Source organism: Talpa europaea, assembly GCF_964194135.1.
Source record: "Talpa europaea genome assembly, chromosome: 15".
Lineage (NCBI taxonomy): Eukaryota > Metazoa > Chordata > Mammalia > Eulipotyphla > Talpidae > Talpa > Talpa europaea.
Window position 1 is genome coordinate 31,071,109 of NC_140083.1, and position 13,803 is coordinate 31,084,911.

Sequence of the window (13,803 nt, forward strand, 5' to 3'; positions counted from 1 at the left end):
TTCAAGACTTACTTTACTAACCTGAGGATGGGGACTTCCAGGGACAATTTCTTAATGAGTTGTGCAAATTAGCAGCCTTGTCTGTGCCTTTTAGTTCAGCAGTGGAATAAAGTTACTTCTGTGTAATTTTTTTCACTGTATAATAGATTCTAGTATGATTCCCATGAGTTAGATTCTGTGGAAACATTTTCTTTACTAAGAAAAATGATGCATGTGAAATTAACTTGCTTCTAAATCTTGGTGGAAGTGATGAAACTTGATGTTTAATGATGCTCTCTTGGGATGTGGAGTGAATATTTCTAAGACTAGGACAAACTATAATTAAATTTCTAGTCTCCCCTATTGCCTAGAGGGAGAGTTCATCCAAGCTGATCCAAGCATTGCTTTCTAATAATTTCTTTCTTATCTACTACAACAATACTAGACATTTTACTCTCTTATAACTATTGAAGTCAGAATTTTCTCCCTGTGTCTAACGTAAATTCCTACACTTGCAATTCCTTTTGATGTTCTATTGTTCAGATGAGAAATAGAGTTTAAAGAAATTTTTTGAATGAAAAATGCATAAACTTTTGTTTAAATGGGACATTTTCTCTGTCCTCCATATAGTGTTGCTGTTGGTTAGGGCAAGGAAGTAAAACATAAGATGGTTTAGATGACTGCCATAGCTGATGTGAGGAAAATTGAGAAATTCTAAAAAAGCAGATTCTCATCTCTGGTTGGTCCCTACTTTTTTTTTTAAGTCTGGATTCTAACTTATTTATCATTTCCCAAATTTACAGGTAAAGTACATACACACACACACAAAAAAAGTATATAATTAGATTGTGACTGACTTTGCTTTTCATAAAACCACAATGATTGGAGGAAGGGAAAATGTCATAAAAATTAAGATTTAAGTATTTGCAATATCTCACCAGCTGCAAGACAGTATTATCTTTTGCTTTTTGACCTTTCCGCTGCATACCCCCTATCTCATTAAGAAAAGTGACAAGCTTCTTTGGATTCTGGGTGACTGATGTAAGAGGTAATTTTTTCAGGACAGCCATTGCACAACAATGAGTTTGAACAGACTTGAATGACATAAAGGGCAATCCAGGAAAAGATCCATGAAAAAAACAGTTCAGGCAAAAGAAACAGTAGATGAAATGGTCCTAAGATGGGGACTAGTTTAGTACATCAGGAAATGGAAATAAAACCACTGGGTTAGTTTAGGTTTGCCATATTATAGAAATCCTTGTAGTTTCCACCATTATCTATTAGGTCTATTGCTTTTGAAGTCCTGACATTCAATGTAAAGTGTCTGATTCCCTTGGGCAGCCTTACTGGAGGTACTCTTAGAGATTTTCTGTAGAAAGATCCTAAGAGTACATAGTTGCAAATTCTCAGTCAGTCTCAACTGATCCAGTCCACATCCATTTCAGTCTTCCCCTTTAAGGCTACAGATATCATGGAACTAGAAGGAACCATCTTTGCTATGTTCTGTCTAAATACCTGATCCCTTTAGAGATAATAATAATATGGTTCTTGTTTTAAGCTACCAGGTTTTGGAGTAGTTTGTGATGCTGCTATAATCAAAGCAGAATTTGATTTGGAAAATGTAATACTGCTATAATAAAAAGCCAAAACATTTGACATTGGCTTTCAGATCCAGTGGTAAAACAAATCTGAAAGGGTCTCAAGGAAATTGTTAGGAAAAGCTGGAAAGACCTGGAAAAACCTTGTAATGAAGTCCTGAGGTTAGAGAAATATCCAAGTGTGGGAAAAAGCAGACCCTAGTTATGTAGAAGAAAGTTTGGCAATTCTGTTGCCTACAGTTATAGGAAAACTAGAAAAGCAACCCAATGAACTATTGCTCTGTAGGGAAGTTATTTAGGTAGAATGTGCAAAATAACAACTGTCTTTTCTTTTTCTTCCTGTGATAAAATATGAGAAGATGTATACCAAAGAATAAACCTCCAAACCTTGTGAGGAGAGTTCAGAGAAATCATGAGTCAGAAATTGCTAGATTTGAAAATAAAACTATTTCTTTTCTCAATCTCTTGCAGCAAAATCAAATATCAAAGTAAGAAAATAAACCCAGATAGGGCTATAAGATCCTTTATTAAAATCCCAAAAAGATATAAGTTGGTATGTCTCATACCAGACACTTTCAGTTATAGAGACTCCATTGAAAGAATGTAAGAGCATACATAGACCTGCCTTGTGAAAGCAACAGAACTCTGGGTTACAGTAGCCGCACCAAAATTTAAAGGGGTTTTGAAAAAAGATGTGCCTTTTGTTTAGTGGAGTAGATTATAATTTGATATGCAAAAATTTTAAAGGATTTATAATAACTTAAACTGAAAAAGACAGAGAAGTTCAAAACAAAAAAGCTTTTTTTTTTTTTTGGATCCCAACCACTTTAGGCAGGCTGAGAAGCTTCATTTTCTTCTCCTTCTCCACCTCCTCTCCTCCTGCTCTTCCTTTTCCATCTTCCTTTCTGTTTTTAAAATAAACAGAACTAATATTAGAACAGGACATTAGCTGAAAAAAGGTGTTTCTGCACTAATTAAAAAATTTGGAGGAAATTGATCTATCAACCCCGAATATCCATTTCAATTTTTTTAGCTTTGACAACCTATGTTATATAGTGTGGGTTGTTTAATTATCCAAGGAAATACTACATTTAGAATTCTTCCCCCCCCTTTTTTTTTTTAAAGATTTATGCATGCAAGAGCTGGGGTACAGGTCAGAGATGCAGGAGATAAGAGGATCCACCAGAGACAGAGTGGGGAACAGAACAGGCAGATTGACTGAAATACACTGCTGAGGGGAGCAGCGGGCAAGACAGGAGAGGTCTGCCTCGCCATGTGGTTTTCTCTCTGGCCAGCTGGGGATGGAACTTGTGTTGCAGAGGCTGCAGATTGCTTCACAGTGTGGTGCTTAACCCCTTGCGCCTTCAGGGAGGCCCCTACAATTAGAATTCTTAAGAAAGAAGAGCTGAAAGCAGAACAATTACATTTTGAATGAAAGTTATTGAAACATAAGAAATCCAATAGAATAAGAATTCAATATCTAAAATTCTCAAAATCCAATATCTGAAACTCAAACTCATAAGGAGCAATTTCTCCACATTGCCTGCAACATCAAGAAATTCATCACAAATATTATTGAAAAAGACAACCTTTTCAGACAAAACACGTGAATTCCAATCTTACCTCCTCCAATTACTAAGGGTTGGACTTCAGGCAACTTAAGTAGCCTCTCCACACATAAGATGGCAGTAATCACAGTACATATACTGTTGTGAGAATTTAAAGGAAAAAAATATGTAAATCACTTAGCATGGAACCACTTGCTGTACAATCACCATCAACATCACTGGTCATTGTAAACTAGGTACAAAACTGGGGATTGAGGATATAATTATGGCTAAGGCAGATTTGATTCTAGCCTTTTTTAGTCTAGACTAGGAGAGAAGCAATTAAACAAGTAATTGCAATTTTGGTGTCTAAGTGTCCTGAGAGAGCAAATAAAGGGTATTATGTGCATATGCACAATACTGAGTCCACAGAACACAACATATTTTAGAGCATCAAGGAGGCCTATGAGGAGGTAATGATGTCAAAACTGAGATTTGAATGTTGAGTAGCAGTTAGACATGTGAGGAGGGCTGAGGAGGCTCTGAGAAAAAAGAATGGCAAGTGGAAATGTCCCAAGTTCAAAGAAGCAGAAAGCATTAGAAAGAAATATCCCAGGTGAGAGGGACAGGATCATATTCAGTAATTTGGATTTATCTTAAGTGCAAAAGATAGCCATTTATAGGTAATAAAAAAGGGTAGTGGCACCTTGAAAATCTTTATTCTCTGAAAAGGCCATTTTGACCATGACATGCAGAATAGATTTTTAGGTATCAATGTTAAAGAAAGAGAGCTTTGCTAGGGAACTGTGGGTATCAAGTAGGTAAGAGATCTTACCACTTCTATTTAAGTTATAGTCCTCAATTATGTTTTCTAACTTGGTTCCAGTCTATAGAACCATTTTGACAACTGCCTAAAAGGAGACAAAATATGTTATTGAAGTGGTCATTAAAGAAAACAGGAAGTATTGTCCTTAGGATTAGAGATTAGAGAGGAGTGTAAATCATGATTATTCTTTTGGTTTATATTTCATTAATAAATTGTTAGTTGTCATAGCAATGTAATGAAATCAACTATAGATCCTCTTAAATCTATCTATTTATCTAAATGTCCACATTTAATCATGGCCATCAAAAGATTCAATACATTCAGAGAATACTAGTACTTTAAAAATCATGTATCTAGGGCCTCCTCTGGTGGCGCAGCGGTTGAGTGCTGGGTTGACCCCTGCCCGCAGTCTCTGCAGTGCCAGTTTGATGCCTGGCCATTGGCAAGGGTCCCACAAAAAAAAAAAAAATCATGTATCTAAAAATGGTGTTAAAATTGACGCTTTTTTTCCTGACGTAAATTGACTGTGTGTTTCAGTGTATGGTATAACATTTACTCTGGAAGGTTGCTCTGTTTGCTAATCCATATTGGAATTTTAAGTTATTTTTCATTTCTGTTCTCCAAATAGCATGATATTCTATGCTATTACATAGTTTGATTTCTTTAAATAAATAAATAAAAATGAAAAGCAGGTTTCCATGATCTGGTTAAAGGATAATTTCAATAATGTTTGTCTCCATCTGTTTCATCTTTAGAACTCTTCCTTTGCCCTGATGTTATTTTTCACTTCCCTTGATTCCATTTGAAACCTGCATGCAGTAGCTTTTTAGAAGCCTGCTTTTCCACCCTGCTTAGATATCTTTTTAAATAATGAAGCTAAACTGGCTTGCTTGTATCTGCTTTAGTCTTATTGTAAGTCTCTTTCAGCTTCTTCATTCCTTGAACTTTTACTTTTGTTTCCTGGGGAAACCAACCTGATTATTTCTAACCTTTCGCAGAATAGTATTTGTGTTTCATGGTTTCCATTCTTCTCCTTTAGTATTAAACAAGTCCAAACAGATTTCTTAAAAATCTGCTTTACTTACCTAATATGATTGTTGCTTTTATCATGTGCCATTTATTAAGCAGGAAGAAGTGCTGTAAGTTTGAGATATTTTGCTAATGGATTTTCAAGTCACTAAACAAAAGATGTACTTCAAATTTAGCATTTTTTGCTATCCACATATTCGAATCATGGATCTACCATTTATTCACTAACTGAAGAAACAAACATTGAAATTAAATACCTGTGGGTTTCAGTACTACTTTCAGCCGCTTATTAGTTGTGTGATATTGGGCAAGTTATTTTAAAATTTCAGTATCTCAGTCTCCTCAGTTGGCAGAATCATAGGCTGAGGATTAAATGAATTAAATATAAAACTCTTGGCATTTTATTTTGCACTTAAGAGCATAATGAAGTTTTGACTACTGTAACTACTAATATATTTTTCCCTTAATCAATCTGACTATCACTTGTCTAATATGAAGCACTTCAATATTTATTTGTTAGACTTATCATAATGACTATAAAGTTATATATATTAGTATGATGCTATGGTTTGTCCTTAGTAACTGTTTATTCTCTTCCTGTCTTATTCTTCACTAATGTATTCTGCTAGTGGAATGAGAATGTTCAGCTAATTTCTTGTCATATTTTTACAGACATCCACTTCAATAGAGCTTCCTATGGGCGTTTCATAAAATGTAGGATGCTTTTTAAAAACACAGATTTCCCATTTCTGCATCACACCAACTGAATCAGAATCTCAGGGTGGAGGCTTTTGCATCTCAGCTTCTCAGGGGAGTTTGATGCATTTCAAGAAATAGAACTTTTCTAAGGCTGGGTGAATATAAATAAAATATAAAGAGAGAATATATAAATGTGTATAATGTAGCAGAGTAAATCATACACAAATGAAATAATTAGCAGGAGAAGGCAAGAAAGTACTAAATATATAGATTACAAAATTTTAATGAAATGCCATCTCTAGTATCTATGACATATTGAGGAACAATAACAATAAGAAAATAAATGACTTCATTGATATTTTCTAATAATTTAACAGTGTCAAGTAGAATAGTCACCTATTATATACATACTCCTTTTTATAAGTAATATGAATTCAAGTATGGAATGAATAATGGGGCATTTCATTTACCAAAGTTTGTCTATGTATTTATCTAATCTATCTCTAATTCTCATTGCCTGTCATCATTATCTATTTAAATAATTGTTTGGTTATGACTCGAAAGTTTTCCATAAGGAGACGGTTATTTTCAATTTTGGCTTTTAGCACTCATCAGTCACGTCAGCTTATATTCACTGACAAATATTCTCTTTAAAATGCCTTTTCTGGGGGCCTCCCTGGTGGTGCAGGCGGTTGAGCACCTCGCTGTGAAGCTGTCTGCAGCCTCCGCAGCGCTGAATTGATTCCCAACTGGCCAGGGAGAATCCCACGTGACGAGGCAGACACCTCCTGCCTTGCCCACTGCTTCCCTCAACAGTGCATTCGGTCCGTCTGCCTGTTCTGCTCCCTGCCCGTGACTCTGGCCTGTACCCCAGCTCTTGTATAAATAAAAAAATAAAAAATAAATTTAAAAAAAGTGCCTTTTCTGGGCCTCCCCTGGTGGCGCAGCAGTTGAGCGCGCTGGCCTGCGAAGCTGCCCACAGCCTCTGCAGCGCCAGTTAGATCCCCGGCCACTGGCAAGGGCCCCATATGGCGCGCAGACCTCTCCTGCCACGCCTGTTGCTCCCCTTAGCAGTGTATTTTGTCAGTCTGCCTGTTCTGTTTCCCGCTCTGTCTCTGGTGAATTCTCTCACCCTCCCGCACTTCTGACTGTACCCAGTGCTCGTATAAATAAATAAATAAATCTTTAAAAAAAAAAAGATGAAATACTTGTTTAAAAAAATAAAATGCCTTTTCTCTGTACTCTTACACATTAATTTTATAAATATACAATAAGCTCAAATTGGCTATATGTTTATGTTCTTATGCTGGGCATTTATGCAGAGCCCCTGGTTCTTAACAACCAGTGCAAATATATATTTCTTACATAGCAAATGGCCAAGTTTAGAATTAGCAATTCATGAATTCTCCATATGTGGCATAAGTATTATAATTATCATAAGTTGTCACAATTTCACGCTTTTGGGTAGTAAAAAAGTGTGTTGCATTAAGAATGGTTAATACATTTTTTAAATTAAAGTAATTTGAGAAGAATGTAGATTTATTGTAAGGATATTGGAGTTTCAGTTTTACTACATATCTATGGAATATCCAATAATTGAGCTTGCTTTGACCTCTGTAAAGTGACTATGGTCTAACAGTTACGATTGCAATCAGAGGGTATGGATTATCTATCTTGGCTTTGGAAGCCAAGGCTTAGAAGTGGTACAATGTCACTGTCACTTCCACTTCATTCTAAATTACCTAGTAACTATGTGATTTGGGGGTGAAACTTTTTCTTAATTTAATAAAAGTACAAATTAGTAGATGCCTAAAATGTGCCCAGAACTTTCTTAAGTGCCTTACTGGTTATGTCATTTAGTCCTCATTGTAACTATAGTGTCATCATCCCCCAATTCTATAGAAATGAGCATTGAGACTCGAATTGTGCATTTTTCTCTGGGTCAGGAAGTGAACTCTGTGTCACCTGCTTCCAAGACCTGTGGAATCAATCATCTTTAAAATTCATGCCTCTCAAAATTAATGCAATGAATAATATACATATTATATTGGTTTTTCTTTAAAACTTTACAATTCATGATGTAAATGTTAGTTATTGCTAAAAGGGCAGGTAAATAGGCCCGTAATTTTTTGCATTTCAGAAGAGGGAAACTTAAAGGATGCATCTGCTCAAATAACCAGCCATTTTAAAACTTAAAAGCTTTAATATAGTCTTTTATTTAGCTCATGATTCCGTGGGTCAGTGCATTTGGACCAGATTCAGCTGGACAGTTTTTGACACATGCTTAGGAGTAAGGCAGTTCTGCTTCTGGGGAGTAACTGGCTCTCATCTAGGATGAGATGTTTGTTGAGGATAGTACTTTCTTTCTTTTAAATCCTTGCTCTATTATGTTCCCTGAGTTGTTTCCAAATACTATTTCTTTTTGTATCAAAGGTGAATGTAAGAGAGAGAGAGAGAATGGGCAAATAAGGTTCGTTCTCTTAGCACAGAGGTAGAGTTCTAAGAAAGAGAGACACAGAAACATGCAAGACCTTTGGAAGCCAAGGCTTTGAACTGGTACAATGTCACTGTCTCTTCTACTTCATTCTATTGGCCAATGGAACCAAAGGAAGTTACAAAGCTGCCACACATTTAAAGATTGGAGAAAGTCTTTTTTTTTTTAAAGATTTATTTATTTATGAATACAAGAACTGGGGTGCAGGCCAGAGGTATGGGGGTGGGTGGTGGTGGTGGTGGTGGTGAGAGGATTTACTAGAGACAGAGTGGGGAGCAGAACAGGCAGACTGACTGAAATACACTGCTGAGGGGAGCAGAGGCCAGATAGGAGAGGTCTGCTGTGCCATGTGGGTCATCTTCCTGGCCTGGGATCAAACTCATGCTCCAGTGGCTGCTGCACCTAGCTTTATAGTGCTGAGACTTAATCCCTTGCACCACCAGGGAGGCCCCTGGAGAAACAGTCTTGATGGCAGCAGCTGTAGTCACGTTTAAAAGGAAGTGCTTATAGCAAGGATGTGTAGTCACAGCCATTTTTTACATCTACTACAGAGGAGTTTTGTTTATGAATATGTTGGTTTTGGAGGGTAAATAATATTTGAAAAACCCTTATACTGGACTTTTAAAAACAAAGTTAATTTGTTCAAATGTTAAACTTTTGCAAGTATGTCATTTAGACAGTCACAATGTGGCTTTATGAGATCAAGCCCCATTTCTGGTGATGATGTAGTGCTCAGTTTCTGTAGCTTTCTGTGTTGCTAACTCAAGGATATAAAGAAAGCAACATTTCAGCTGCTTCTCTGTAAGGGGTAATGTCCATAAGGTCTTTCAAATCTTTGCTCCACGCAGACCAACAAAGGAAACCACAACTGTTTGTTCCGCCTTAGTTTTCCATTGCCATCTTTCAAAGATTTGCTTTCTTTTCACTTTTATCTCTCTTTTGCAGCAGGATCAGTGGCGTTTGTTAGCTGGAGGGGTTTTCTGTTCTCTCCTGTCTTATGTAATGAGCCTGGATATATGTCTTAGGATCATCTCCTCTTCTATTGACCAGGAAAAAAAATAAAAGAAACTATTTTATTCATTGCTCTGCTTATCAATTCCCCATTATATGCACACCTCATCCTTTCATCTCCCACATTCTTATTTTCAAATGTATCTGACATGTTTTATAATTTCACTCTAATCCTTTGTGAATCACAAGAAAAGTCTGAACTCTTTTAAAAGTGATCTTTTTATCAATGTGATTATTTCTAGATAACTTATGTAACCTTAGTCTCAAATTGATTCATTGGGTCTTTGCTTTCTCTTCTCTCTCCCTATGAATCCTTTGCACCATTCTATTCCCTTTTTGGTTTCTTATTGTCCCTCATAACACAAATTTAATATTATCAAACTAAAGGTTTTCATTATTGATTCCTGCTTTTGGTATGAGTTATCTTTCTAGAAATCTTGTAAGTTAACTATGAACACAGTAAGAGCACAGTATATATTTACTATTATTAATGCATCTGTGAATACATGTATAATTGCTAATTTATTTTAAAGCAAACCATATGCCTTTTTTCCCCTATTGAATTTACCATATGAACTAATATAAGGGATCATCTACATAATATGAGATTACATGTTAGAATGTGAATATATATTTTTTTTTTGCAATTTTTCTGGCAATTGGAATTTACTATCACTGTTATTTTTAGAAATGCCTTGTGACTGATAATAGTGCAAAACCAGAATTACTTTCCCTAGTGTTTAAGCTTTTTACTTTGTGTGTTTCAGAAAATCAAATTTATGTTTTCACAAAGTTCACATAGGTCTTTAGATTACTATACATACACATGTACTCTCGTGGTATAGTAAGTTTCTTATAAATGCATATGTTTGATATTTTCTTGTAGTAGTGTCTTTGACATCAGTGACCATCCAAAGACCTTTTAGTTCTTTACTTTCTTTAATTTATTTACTGTCATAAAAGATAGGTGTTTTCTTTAGAGAACTGTTTCTATTTAGCTGCCCCCAACTATCATTCCTCTATATTGCTAAACCTTTCTCAGTAACTCTTGTCCTTAGTGTTGATATCAAAATTGGTTTTTCAAAGATACCTCCACCTCCTAGTATTTTATCCACTCAGTAAACTGCAGCCCTAACAACATCCTCCCCGCCCCCCACCCCCCAACTGATACAGAAACACGCTATTTGGTGCAAAGGTCTGGTTTGGGTTAAATTATGTTCCACTGCACCCAACCCCTCAAAAAAAGTTGAGATGGTGAGTTTTAACTTCTAGTACCTCAGAATGTGACTTCATTTGGAGACAGCATCTTTTCAGAAGTGATCAATTTAAAATGAAGTCATCAGGGTGAGCTCTAATCCAATATGACCAGTGTTCTTGTAAGCATATAAAGGAAAAAGCATATAAGGGAAAATTTGGACACAGGCAGGCATGCGTGGAGGGAAAATGACATAAAAAAAGACAGGAGAAGACCTCCATCTGCAAGCCAGGGAGAAAAACTTGGAGTAGGGTCATTCCCCCCAGCCCTCTGAAGAAGTCAATCCTGACCACACCTGAATTTCACACTTCCAGCCTCCAGAACTGTGAGATAATAAACTTCTGCTGTTCACACAATCCAGTTTGTGGTGCTTTGTTGCAGCAGTGCTAGACAATGTCTACAAGGCCCATTACAAATTTGAGAAAGGGAGACAATGGCTAATTAGATAATTACTTTGGCACTGGAGTTCTGTAGTTCATCTCTTTTGGGTCTGATAAAGAAACCTGAATTTTCACTTGCTAGAGCATTGTATTCCTGGAATAAACTTTTTAAAACTTGTTTTATATAACAATGATGTGGTGACTGGAGACCTACATTTGACTGGAAAGAGCCAGCCAGAGCCATGTATAAGACACGAGAAACAAGACTCACTTGTCACCTGTAAGTAGACCCCTCTCTCCCATCAGCTGTCATTAAGGGGGAAAAAAAAATGCAATCCCCTTGGATTCTCTCACTTGTTGGGAGGGGTGGGGCAGCATTGACAGAAAGGGTGTGGGGTGTAAATAAGGCAGGCAGAAGCTTTAGAGAAGGTGGGGATAGAGCTCCACGAAAGAAAAATATGTGAACCTGGTTGGTACAACAGAGCTTCCCAGACCCACCCACCCACCCTTTCCAGAGCCCTGTGTTCTGGCGGCGGTGGTTGGCAGCGGCGAGTGGTGGTGAAGGGACAGCTCCAGCAGCCTCTGCCCGGGGGGCAGAAACAAAACCTGCAGGTCATAATCCGAGCAGGTGACTTCACCTTCAAGTGGGTGAGCTCTCCTGACCTCGGACACCTCCGCTCCAGTGAAGGCCAAGCCGATCTGCCGGCTCCCGGCGGGGTCGCGGAGCGCCGGCTGGACCCGCCCCGAGCTCCATGGTTTGCCCAGCCCTGCGCGATGGTGACTCTGGGCGCGGAGGTGGGCGCGGGGCGAGCCCGCGGCTCGCAGAATGAAGGCGGGGAGCTCAGCTGCCCGCCGGCGCGGGTTGTCTCCGCGACCCCAGCTCCCGCAGAAGCGGCCCAGCCCCCCGAACCCCGGAAAACGCCAACAAGTAGTTTCTCCTTGGAGCAGGGCGGCTCGGCTGGGTGTCGGGACTCAGCCTGGCTGCTCGGAGAACCTCGTCCACTCGGAAACCAAAGCAGAACCACTTTTCTCTCGGTCTCGTTAAGGTATTTGGGGGTGGAGGGAATAGGGGGTGATTCCCGGGAAAGGCTTGCTGACTCTGCAGGCCGGTGTCCCCCGACTCCGTCTCCATTCCGCAACGGGAAGGTAGAGGTGAAGCCCCGGGGAGCGGCGGCTGGTGGAAACCCGGACGCCGTCAGCCAGGATTTCCAGTTCAGGGGTTCAGGGGGGTGTGCCTTCGGCAGCCCCCCCCAGGGCCTTGCCCCTCCTCGAAAGCAACCCCCCACCCTCTACTCGCAAGGCGTTTGTTTTTCTCGGGAAGATGAGCTGAACGGCTCACTTCTGTCTCAGAAATGGATTCTTAGTTAGTCCTTTGCTTTCCCAAGTAGTAATAATATTAACAACAGCGACAATGTGAAAAGGAAATTGGATCAGGAAATTAGTCAGAGGTCTCCTTGGTGAAAGGCAGCAGCAGGGGAATTTTTTTGCTCTGACTTCTGCTTCAGTCCTTTCGCCCGGCGCGAGAGGTGACCCGAGAACAGGTCGCGCAAAGGGCACCCCCTGGGCTCCCGCAGGCGGCGAGTCTCCAGAGTTGGCCGAGGGCAGGCGCGCCATGCTGCTGCCGGCGAGTCGGGGGGCCTCGCGCCCCACACCACCAAGTTGCCTCCCAGGGGGTAACTCCCTGTCTAAGGGATCTGCAGCCAGGTTAGGGGAGGGGGACAGAGGGGGAGAGCCTGGGCCCGGGGAGTGGGCGGAGGAGGGCTTAGCAGGGAGAGTCTAGGGGTTTGGGAAGAGTTTGGGGGTCGGGGCTGGTTGCAGGTTAAACTCCAGAGAGCACTGCGCTGGGGAGTATGAAGGGTGAAAGCTGGAGAGGTCAGAGCCCGGGGAGGTCGGGCGTGAGGCAGGGGGGAAAGGTGTTTGGAAGGTCAAGGAAGACTCGGACTGCAATCTCTGGAGTGCCCTGGAAACCTGGGGATGATGCGATGCTTGAGGAGGGGGACAGGGCTGGGCGCTGCTCTCCCCCTGGGAGGGTCGTGTGTCCCTGGTCCGTCTGCCAGCCCAGCCTCTGGGGCCGCCTGGCTTGGGATTGGGGGGGTGGGGGTCACGGGGCGACCGTGACAGCCGAGATCTTTAACTTGGCGCTGTGTTCGCTCCCCCTAGTCATGTCTGAGCCACAGAGATGGGCAAGATCGAGAGCAACGAGAGGGTGATCCTCAATGTTGGGGGCACCCGGCACGAAACCTACCGCAGCACCCTCAGGACCCTGCCCGGGACGCGCCTGGCCCTCCTCGCCGCCTCCGAGCCCCAGGGCGACTGCCTGACCTCGTCGCCCCCACTCTCCCCGCTGCCGCGACCGCCCCCGAGGTCCCCTGGCCCCGGTGGCGGCTGCTTCGAGGGCGGCGCGGGCAACTGCAGCCCCCGCGGCGGGGGCAGTGACCACCTCGGGGGCGGCCGCGAGTTCTTCTTCGACCGGCACCCGGGCGTCTTCGCCTATGTGCTCAACTACTACCGCACCGGCAAGCTGCACTGCCCCGCCGACGTGTGCGGGCCGCTCTTCGAGGAGGAGCTGGCCTTCTGGGGCATCGACGAGACGGACGTGGAGCCGTGCTGCTGGATGACCTACAGGCAGCACCGCGACGCCGAGGAGGCGCTGGACATCTTCGAGACCCCCGATCTCATCGGCGGCGACCCTGGCGACGACGAAGACCTGGCGGCCAAGAGGTTGGGCATCGAGGACGCCGCAGGCCTAGGGGGCCCCGACGGGAAGTCTGACCGCTGGAGGAGGCTGCAGCCCCGCATGTGGGCCCTCTTCGAGGATCCCTACTCGTCCAGAGCCGCCAGGGTAAGGCCAGGTGTGCCCCCCTTCGCGTTCCTCCAGCTCTCTACCCCTTCCCAACTTTGTCTTTTCAGTCAAGGGCCTCTGGGACTGGGCTTGGGAGAGAGGAGAGCAGGGACCCCCTGACAGTGAGATTAGAGGGCCATCTG

At 41.6% G+C, this 13,803-nt stretch overlaps 1 protein-coding gene across 9 annotated transcripts in view; it reads left to right on the top strand.

Moving 5' to 3' along the window:
- Positions 1–12,997: 12,997 nt before the first annotated feature.
- KCNC2 (potassium voltage-gated channel subfamily C member 2) overlaps positions 12,998–13,803 on the top strand; it is a gene marked incomplete at both ends in the record, with an annotated part of 160,113 nt that continues 159,307 nt past the window's right edge. For all 9 annotated transcript variants that reach the window (XM_084255192.1, XM_084255197.1, XM_084255189.1 and 6 more), the window contains one exon: positions 12,998–13,660. In XM_084255192.1, coding sequence (XP_084111318.1) covers positions 12,998–13,660 — 663 coding nt within the window. The remainder of the gene's footprint in view (positions 13,661–13,803) is intronic.